Consider the following 8,402-nt stretch of genomic DNA (forward strand, 5'->3'; position numbering starts at 1 on the left):
CTGCTAGGGTTATCTCCTAAACGTACTTTTCGCACCATATTTAGGTGTCATAAAAGTTAAATGTAATCGAATTAATCTTTAAAAAAATCGCACATATTTTAGTTAAAGCAGTCAATGTTTATTTTACATTAAAATAATATTAACATAAAAGTGCAGCTATCTTAAGAAGGAAAAAAATAAAAGAGAAGTATGATCTTATCTATGCCTCCTTTTGCCAGGAGCCTTCTTCTTCCCTGAAGCCATCTTCTTCTTCTCCTTTTTGTTCTTTAACTGCAGCTGCTTAACACGCCTCTTGTTGAACCAAGGAGGGTAATTGCCATCAGCATCCTTCATTGTCTTCTTGTTGTATTTTTTGCCGTCAACTTCCATCGAGGTTTCAACTTCTCGAGCCTTTGCAGCTTCCTTTACAGCTTTGGCATTGGTCACTGCATGCGATAACGAAATAACCAGATTAATATTCGAAGGTTACGAATGTTAACTAATAATTGGGTTAGCCTGTTAAGCTGAACCGTACGTGTATTTCACTTACAAACAACAGTGTCGGACAGTTGGCTCATGTCGATGCCTTCGCCGCCTTCATTTGTAGAATTTAATATGGCCACGGTTTCCTTCAGTTTCACCAGTTCCTTCTGTCCATTTCGAATCCTCTTTACGGCACGCATTTTCCTCTTGTGTTTACTTCTCAGACTCTTAGCCATTTTTCACGCTAAATTAAGGATTTAAATGGAAAATCCAAATGATAACACGCAGTAAACAACAGACGGACCACGTGTGAAAAACCTAAGCTGAACGAGCTGAAGCTAACGAAAATACGCAAGTCACGTGACCAGACTAAATGCTTTCGAGAAAACCGGTATAATTCCAATAAAATCACCGTAACTAAATAATTTTGAACACTTTTCATGAAGGCCAAAAATGAATTAGCGATTTTCTTCATGCGATCAATTTTATGTTCTTAATTGGCTCAGTCAATAGCCGTTGTTTGCACTTTAAAAACTGTGTAATAAAATAAAATTGTAATGTTAAGCAATAAGCACACAATGATATCCACCCTGAAACCGGTTTTATTTTTGATGACTACCGGCAAGTAAGATGAATGATGATTCAAAATCCAAACAAAAACAGACTGATCAACAAGAAAAGTCATCGAATCGAACAGCAACAACATAGCGCAACACAGCGTACAGTTACACTAGCTACAGATCAACACAAGAAGTGCCGCACTGCCGCAGGTACCGCTCCTTCTGCCCTTATGCTTTTGGCCCAGAGTTTAGATCCATTCCCATATATCGAGGCAGTAATCGAGGTTTCCAGCCTACCATTCTAGCTTGTATGTACGTATATATATGATAAATGAAAAAAAAATGCATAAAATAACTAACTTAATGTTTTTATGTTTATCATAGAGATTCTAGTGCAGTTGGCAAATAAAGTGACTGGTTGCGTGAGATCATTTGTGTTTAAAATGGAAACGGATACGAAGAGGTATAAACTGAAGTACGAAAAAACGAAAAAGATGATTAAAAACTTTGTCTTTGTGAGTATTCGTTTTATAAAAATTCAGAATGAGAATCACATGATGTGATCTTGACTTAAATTTTAGGAAAATGCAGCACTTTGCGATGAAATATCAGAGCTACAAGAAAAGTATATGATCATAAACGAGGAAAATAAATTCCTCTACAGCAAACTAGGGGCACTCAATTCCACGCAAGGTGTGTATCTCATAAATCTCGTTAGAGAATAGTGATGCTTAATCTTATTTACTTTTAATGAGATATGTACTTACATGCTCATATTCGTTTATAGAGACAGCGAGTAAATCTCAGAGTGTAAGGAAAAATTCACCTGTACCTAAAACCCTAAGTGGCGCGCAGAAGAAAGCACCAGCAGCGAAAAAATCTAGGACCATCAGCACTGCTTCTGTTGGATCTAGTCCTGGTATGATAATGAGGTTTTAAAATTGAGTTTCTTTCAATTTGAAGTTTCCAGCCGGATCAGAGAATGTGACTAAAAAGGGAGCCAGGAAACAAACCACTGCTAGAGGAAAAGCTGTGAAAAAACTGGTGCATCCAATCCTACTAGATGCCACTGGCAGACCAATTTTCCCCATAGTTGTTGGAAATCTGTCTGTATATAGTCTTGGCGACGTCATTACTGACAGAAGTGGATACCACACAGAGGAAATGATTTTCCCTGTGGGATTCTGTTCCTGCCGGGTGTATGGAAGCATCATGAATCCTGAACAACAGTGTGTTTACACCTGCAAAATTATAGATGGAGGCCCGCAACCACTGTAATATAAGAAACCTAAATCTATCAAATGACAAAAATGACATTGGTTTATCGCCTTCTGTTCCAGTTTTGAGATTGCCTCTGACGATATTCCAGGCTCTCCGATTGTTGGGAACTCGCCAAATGAATGCCTTACCGTGTTGCAGAGCAAGATAAACAAAGCAGTTGGTGTTGAAGTGGTATCAGACAACACCAAAGGGCCTGAGTTTTTTGGAATCACTGTGCCAACTATCCAGAACCTCATCCAGAGTTCAGGAACAAGGAAGCTGCCAGGCTACAAACCTTTGAAATTTGAGGTTTGCAAAACCGGAAATGTCGCAGATCCTTCCTTAGTTGATGCATCTTTGAACTTTGACGCTCTGCAGAGGAGCATTGCATTTTCCAAAAATCAACTTGCAAGCATTAATTTTGACTCGCACGATCCAGTCATTAGGGACTTTTTCATGGGCGTTTGAAATTGCCCTACGTTCCTGACTTGACAAAAATAATGAAACATGACTACATCATTGTATATTTTCTATAAGTATTAAAGATAAAGGTTGATTGTATTATTTGATCTTGTGTTTTATTTTATTTAAATCAAGCTAATACATCGTTATTTGGTGTAAATGGAAATTCCAGTGTGTTCCAGTGCTAATTGTAAATATTATTTGTGTGTTGCAACGCACAGCTGTTCACAATTAAAAAATGATTTGATCACAGACCTTGGCGAAAAAAATGAATTCATGTAATGGAACGATGTTGTAGACTAGCTGAAATCGTCTTCTTGAGAAATTGATAGCCTGCTATGTCTCTGTTTGATGCGCAGACATCGTGGACACTCATCATTTCCCTTTTCCAGCCAACATGAGTTGTGGAATGCAAATAAACAATTTGGACAGCTATAGACTGCAGGGTCAAAGGGAAACAAAACTTCTGGGTCGTGGCAGAATTCACACAAAAATCCCCTTCCATGGCAAACCTGGATTGAGTAGGCCAAATTTTAAATGATTCAGATATGTCTTTTCGTGGATTTTTTACCTTGCAGTCTTTTTTAATGTGCTTAGCAAACGAATCATGAATCTGGTTGACAAATGGTAGCATCGTTCCAGAATTAATGTCAATTAGATCTTGCATGGAGTATGAGTGAGCGTTCTCAACAAAGTGTTGCCTACTCCCAAGTTGCCACATCAAGTGCTCGGATATGGCACTGTCACAAGTGCTCAGGTATCTCTTCATTTGCAGCAGATTTTCTCTTAAACCCTGTCAACCAAAATAATATTTTTAATGGCACCAAATTTTCCGCTGCTGTTAGAAATTATGAGCTAACTTAAGTTTTCTCAATTTGAGATTTAGCATAATATAATAACATATCACTGAAAAATAAATTTATTGCAAATCTTACTTTTAAGTATTAAATACAAATTATAACACTTGAAATTAAAAGCTGGACTGCATAATTTATGGTTCTGCTGACAATGAGAGTGAGGCAACATTTTTATCACTTGACAAAGCTGGTAAATTTAATTATATAAACTCCTTTGCACAAAGTTAAAAATATCTCAAACAAGAAACAAGTGGGCGGAAATTGGAAAAAAGGGCAGATAATAAGTATTTGTTTAGCAAAATGTTGTTAAGTTTTTAAAATCCAATGTCCAATCAGTAGGGTTGGGTTTAAAGCAAAACATTAATGTACCCCTGATGAGATAATCCATACCAAGAATAAAAAATTTCTATACCTGCACCACGCTGAGCTCTTCAACCAGTCCAAATATTCTAGGATTCAAATCCTTCAAAATCAAAACTGGCTTTTCAGCCATGAGTCGGAGCAGCTGTTGGGCCGCCCTTGACACTTTTCGAGGCTCAAAGTCCCAGTTGTGCACAACTCGTGCTGGTACGATAGCACTAGTATTCCAGTGACAAGTGGGACAAAAGTAGAATCCAGAATAATCGCAAAGCCGTGGTTCACTCCACGATTGATCGGCTAAATGAAAAAATCAAACCAATTATTAATATCTGCAATTCTATATCAAAGGGTAAACTGTCACCATTAAGCAAATTATTAGTGTTATTAGAAATTGAGAGTAGCTATGGTAAGTTGACTTGCTAAATTAAAATGTTCTTCAAGAAAGTAACAAATAACATGAGCCATGGTGCCAGCAGCATTCCCCACAGTGGGACAAATTAAACTTGAAGGGTGGACACAAATTTATAGCCACACCAAAGCAGAGACAAAGAGTTGCGTGTTTGCGTTTTTACAAGTGCTCCAGTGCCAACTGTTAACTTCAGGCAAAAATAAAAACATAAAATACCTTGAGGAGTATACCGACCAAAACAGGTAACTATTGGTGGGATCGCTGGGGGACAAAATTGAAAAAATATTTTTAACGTTGGCTGTTGTTTGAATCATTCAGCATAATTATTTTGACCAGCTCATGAGCAAGGAAAATTAACTCTATAACCAATAAAAAGATATGATCGAAAAATAAGAAATCCACTCACTGAAGGTCACAGGTGTGTTGCACTCTGTACACTTGAACCTTTGGGAGGACGCCAAACCCACTTCAGGACATATCCTCAACTCATATTCCGGTCTCTCACTAACAGCTACGTGAACACAGGCTCTGGTTATCAGCGAGAGACATCTCGTGTGGCACACATAATCACAGTCTTAAAAATAAATTCAACATAAAAATACTGCAGAATAAAAATTGTTTGATATTACCTATGCATCGGAACCAAGAATGAATCATGGCCCAAATCGCAGCACAGCATCGATCACACTGAAGTTTGGTGTTGTTCAGGTTGTTGTCCTGCAGCTGCATATGGTGTCCTAGCACAAGGCGCACAGTGGCCTTCAGACTTACATCCTCATCTTTCTTTTCCTGGATTTTCAAGCGAACTTCAACCAGTTGCCTGACAAGCCAACGTCTCTCGTCCGAACCCTCCTCACACTCGTTCACCAACGATTTACATTGTTCCTCTACTTCTATGAGTTTTTGTTCATTTCCTTCTGATAGAGCGTTCTGTTAGATTAAATTGTAAAAATACAAAATTAGAAAAAAAATCCAGTGATTAGAACAAACTACCGTAGGCAATATAATGTATCTACCTCAATAAAGCCAAAACGAGATGAACCGTCTTGTATGCTTGCTGGAATAAAAAGTTGCCAACCTTGATCCCAAGGCGGACTCATGTCATTTCCAGAATTAAACCCTGATGTCGACGTTGAAGGGGTAGAGTAAAGAGTTTTTGAAGGGGATACCACGTCCGTCCCTAAACTTTTTTGAGGTGTTCCTTCTTGATCAGCCATCGTGACTCACGATCTCATCATGGTCTCCTATCCAAATTGGCACTGCGACAGTAAAATAAAAAGCAACATGAGTTGGACTGATCGGGCTATTGTGTAGATAAGATGAGAAAGTGACAATATAATATACATATAATTTCTCAAGTTTATTATACACACATTTATTCCGATTGTTGAAATTTGTTATTAAAATGTTATGCCGCTTATATACATACATACCGCCACTATAATGTAATACTATGCTGTTAATATGTACACGATATTGTTTCATAATTTCTAAAACACCTATGGGCGCACTTTCCACACTTTTCATTACATTATAAAAATATCATTAAAATGCATAATAACGTTAAAATAAAACCCAATAATACAATACGTACATACGCAACTTTGGTCCAATACAAAATTTGCTAAACTTTAGCGCAGATATTAAGGCAAGAAGAAGAAAAATGTATATTGGAGAGCAAAATAATACAGCAGCTCACACCCAACTCTATCTTTTTCAAGTCGGTCAGATGGGACAGAACGAAACAAAAGACGACAACCATAACAAGATCAGATGATTTTTCAGTTTTTTAGGCTCATAAATAACACCGGTACGGTACTGTACGGTACTGACTGGTATTCAAGGAATGCACAAACCGGTAATCGGTATATTTAATTCATTTAATTTGAACCGGCACACCGAAAACCGGAATGACAAAACAGGAAAGGAAACATGGCGCCGTACGATGTTAATCTAACCTGGCAGGGTAAAATTTTAAATAAAAATGTGATTAATAATTCACTATTGTTATTTTTCTCATTGGATTGTAGAAGTTAGAGACATATTCCGGACATGGAGAGAAGAGAAGGAGCGGAGATCTCGAGAGGTCGTCGATATGTGGCTTCTAACACTGAAGCCGATGGCTCACAAACTAGGAGACGAACGTAAGACTAATAATAAACAACATAATATCCAACATATTACATTATATCTACGCAACATTAAGTTTTAATTTCATATGTATTATTTACTAATTTTTTGGCAACAGTTAATTTATTTAACCAAGCATTTGTTTATAATTCTTTAATTTCTCTATATTACATATGTAGATACCGCATCCTAAAAAAGAAAAGAAATCTAGGCGACTTTTGCCTTTGGTAACATAATTTATGTACTTGCAGGATTTTTGGTTTTGGAGCAAGTATGCCTGGCTGCCTTGGACTGTCACAACTTGGAAGTGGCAGACGCCTGTATGATCACAATTGGCCGTGCATTCCCCAAGAGCCTACGAGCTCACAGGCTACTGGCGATGCGGTGTGAAGCTGTCGGTGACAAGGAAAACGCTATTTTCCATCTTGAATACATTTTGAACGAAGACAAGACAAATGTGGCTGCAAGAAAGAGACTAATTGCAATGCACAAGAGCGTTGGAAACACGACTAAAGCAATCTCCGAGTTGAACGAATATCTGAAGGTAAATTATATCATATTATAGTGCTTCTTTTTCATTGTCTATTTTAGTCTAACTTTTTAATTCCATATTATTTTAATTAAAATGGACTTCATGCTTGTTGCTTTTAAACTTCTTCCTTATTTTTAATCTTTCATTCTTACAAGATTTGGCTTCACAGTAGAGCCCTATGAATCAATATTTCAGAGATACTATCAATATAAAAAACGATATAATACTATTTCATTATTTATATGTTGCTAGTAATTGTGAATTATAGTTTTAAGTCAAGAAATAGTGCTCTACTGTGAAGCCAAAACTTGTAGGAAAGAAAGATTAAAAAGGAGGAAGATTACAAGCAACGAGGATGAATTCCTTTTTAATTAAAATATGGAACAACCATGCAATCTCTAGTGTTGTTATACTAACTAAAAACTTTTCATTTAGAGTTTCATGAGTGACCAAGAGGCCTGGCAAGAACTGTGTGATTTGTACCTGCTGCACCACGAATTTAGCCGGGCTGCATTTTGCATGGAAGAGCTCTTGCTTAGCTCGCCACACAACCACCTGTATCACGAAAGATTCGCTGAAATTAAATATACGCAGGGTGGAGCAGACAACATGGAACTAGCCAAAGCCCATTTCTGCCAGGCTGCTAAGCTGAACCCAAACAATTTGCGAGCGCTCTTTGGTGTCTTGCAGGTTTGTTGAAATTTTCACGAGCACTACTTGTAATTTGTTTGTTTAATTCACCCGATTTGATTCAGAGCGCGAACAATTTGGCCCAGTCTGCGAAAGTGCCGAGCAAGAAGAAAGAATATGTGAAGCTGTCAGCATGGGCTTCCAAGCATATCCAAGACCTGTGCGTAAATTCTGACTGTGTGTTTTGTTGCTTTGATAATGAGTATTTTTTCTGCTATAGATACCAAGTGGCAGGAGAGAATCCAGCCTCTGCAATTGAATCTATGTTTGGCCAAATGCAGCTTACTAGTCCTTAAACAGGCCCAACATTACCGCATTATTGAGAATTGTAAATCATGATTATGTTCATGTTTGTGTTCTCTAATCTGTTAACTATTCACATAATCCATTATATTGTTGTATCCCAATCATTATGTGTTGTTAAATTATGCATTCCTCTTATTCTTTGTCTGCAATTTGAAAATATTTAAAATTTACTCTGTGCGCCTGCCCTGAGCAAAATAAATTTTCAATCGAAATCATAATATTTATTTTTGCTGTTCGGGACTTATTATTATGATTCATTAAACAAACCTAAGAAAAAAATATTCTTTCTACGTACATATAACCACAAGATAATTAATATTTATTATTTTGTCCAGTAAAATAAAGCTAATTTTCACACTGTATGCCTGGTGTAT

The 8,402-nt window shown here is 37.1% G+C and overlaps 4 protein-coding genes across 7 annotated transcripts; 2 read left to right on the top strand and 2 right to left on the bottom strand.

The window, feature by feature from the left end:
- Positions 1 to 94: 94 nt before the first annotated feature.
- Positions 95 to 800, bottom strand: LOC135940301 (protein LLP homolog). Its single transcript, XM_065485138.1, has 2 exons — positions 530 to 800; positions 95 to 425 (listed from the first exon to the last, which is right to left on the bottom strand). The coding sequence occupies exons 1-2, from the start codon at positions 696 to 698 to the stop codon at positions 196 to 198; spliced, it is 399 nt and encodes a 132-aa protein (XP_065341210.1). The 5' UTR covers positions 699 to 800; the 3' UTR covers positions 95 to 195.
- A 281-nt stretch (positions 801 to 1,081) lies between these two features.
- Positions 1,082 to 2,846, top strand: LOC135940289 (transforming growth factor beta regulator 1). 3 transcript variants are annotated; one of them, XM_065485120.1, is made up of 6 exons: positions 1,082 to 1,232; positions 1,407 to 1,537; positions 1,604 to 1,715; positions 1,810 to 1,941; positions 1,993 to 2,296; positions 2,363 to 2,846. In XM_065485120.1, exons 1-6 carry the CDS (start codon positions 1,097 to 1,099, stop codon positions 2,748 to 2,750), a joined length of 1,203 nt encoding a protein of 400 aa, XP_065341192.1. In that variant the 5' UTR covers positions 1,082 to 1,096; the 3' UTR covers positions 2,751 to 2,846. The 3 variants fall into 3 exon arrangements, with proteins under 3 accessions (XP_065341192.1, XP_065341194.1, XP_065341193.1); XM_065485122.1 differs by having other exon boundaries at positions 1,170 to 1,330; XM_065485121.1 differs by having other exon boundaries at positions 1,173 to 1,334.
- Positions 2,835 to 6,106, bottom strand: DEF8 (differentially expressed in FDCP 8 homolog). Of its 2 annotated transcripts, XM_065485116.1 has the most exons (8): positions 5,965 to 6,106; positions 5,387 to 5,629; positions 5,000 to 5,300; positions 4,777 to 4,944; positions 4,587 to 4,631; positions 4,014 to 4,258; positions 3,316 to 3,537; positions 2,835 to 3,256 (listed from the first exon to the last, which is right to left on the bottom strand). In XM_065485116.1, the coding sequence occupies exons 2-8, from the start codon at positions 5,585 to 5,587 to the stop codon at positions 3,044 to 3,046; spliced, it is 1,395 nt and encodes a 464-aa protein (XP_065341188.1). In that variant the 5' UTR covers positions 5,588 to 5,629; positions 5,965 to 6,106; the 3' UTR covers positions 2,835 to 3,043. The 2 variants fall into 2 exon arrangements, with proteins under 2 accessions (XP_065341188.1, XP_065341190.1); XM_065485118.1 differs by lacking the exon at positions 4,587 to 4,631.
- A 90-nt stretch (positions 6,107 to 6,196) lies between these two features.
- LOC135940296 (ER membrane protein complex subunit 2-like) lies at positions 6,197 to 8,252 on the top strand. Its single transcript, XM_065485131.1, has 6 exons — positions 6,197 to 6,336; positions 6,401 to 6,514; positions 6,752 to 7,044; positions 7,468 to 7,722; positions 7,788 to 7,882; positions 7,943 to 8,252. Exons 1-6 carry the CDS (start codon positions 6,303 to 6,305, stop codon positions 8,016 to 8,018), a joined length of 867 nt encoding a protein of 288 aa, XP_065341203.1. The 5' UTR covers positions 6,197 to 6,302; the 3' UTR covers positions 8,019 to 8,252.
- The last annotated feature ends 150 nt before the right edge of the window (positions 8,253 to 8,402 follow it).

This window comes from Cloeon dipterum, chromosome 3 (genome assembly GCF_949628265.1).
Source record: "Cloeon dipterum chromosome 3, ieCloDipt1.1, whole genome shotgun sequence".
In the NCBI taxonomy this organism is placed as follows: Eukaryota; Metazoa; Arthropoda; class Insecta; order Ephemeroptera; family Baetidae; genus Cloeon; species Cloeon dipterum.

What these genes read in the sequence shown, in the direction of transcription:
- LOC135940301 (XM_065485138.1), bottom strand. Translation starts at nt 698, where the DNA reads ATGGCTAAGAGTCTGAGAAGTAAACACAAGAGGAAAATGCGTGCCGTA. An exon ending in ACTGTCCGACACTGTTGTTT is followed by an intron (nt 426 to 529) that starts GTAAGTGAAATA and finishes TATCGCATGCAG; the next exon opens with TGACCAATGCCAAAGCTGTA.
- LOC135940296 (XM_065485131.1), top strand. Translation starts at nt 6,303, where the DNA reads ATGGCGCCGTACGATGTTAATCTAACCTGGCAGG. An exon ending in CGCTCTTTGGTGTCTTGCAG is followed by an intron (nt 7,723 to 7,787) that starts GTTTGTTGAAAT and finishes GATTTGATTCAG; the next exon opens with AGCGCGAACAATTTGGCCCA. An exon ending in TCCAAGCATATCCAAGACCT is followed by an intron (nt 7,883 to 7,942) that starts GTGCGTAAATTC and finishes TTTCTGCTATAG; the next exon opens with ATACCAAGTGGCAGGAGAGA.
- LOC135940289 (XM_065485120.1), top strand. Translation starts at nt 1,097, where the DNA reads ATGATGATTCAAAATCCAAACAAAAACAGACTGATCAACAAGAAAAGT. An exon ending in GAAGTGCCGCACTGCCGCAG is followed by an intron (nt 1,233 to 1,406) that starts GTACCGCTCCTT and finishes TGTTTATCATAG; the next exon opens with AGATTCTAGTGCAGTTGGCA. An exon ending in TGATTAAAAACTTTGTCTTT is followed by an intron (nt 1,538 to 1,603) that starts GTGAGTATTCGT and finishes CTTAAATTTTAG; the next exon opens with GAAAATGCAGCACTTTGCGA.
- DEF8 (XM_065485116.1), bottom strand. Translation starts at nt 5,587, where the DNA reads ATGGCTGATCAAGAAGGAACACCTCAAAAAAGTTTAGGGACGGACGTG. An exon ending in TGGTCGGTATACTCCTCAAG is followed by an intron (nt 4,259 to 4,586) that starts GTATTTTATGTT and finishes TTTTTCATTTAG; the next exon opens with CCGATCAATCGTGGAGTGAA. An exon ending in AAGAGCTCAGCGTGGTGCAG is followed by an intron (nt 3,538 to 4,013) that starts GTATAGAAATTT and finishes TTTGGTTGACAG; the next exon opens with GGTTTAAGAGAAAATCTGCT.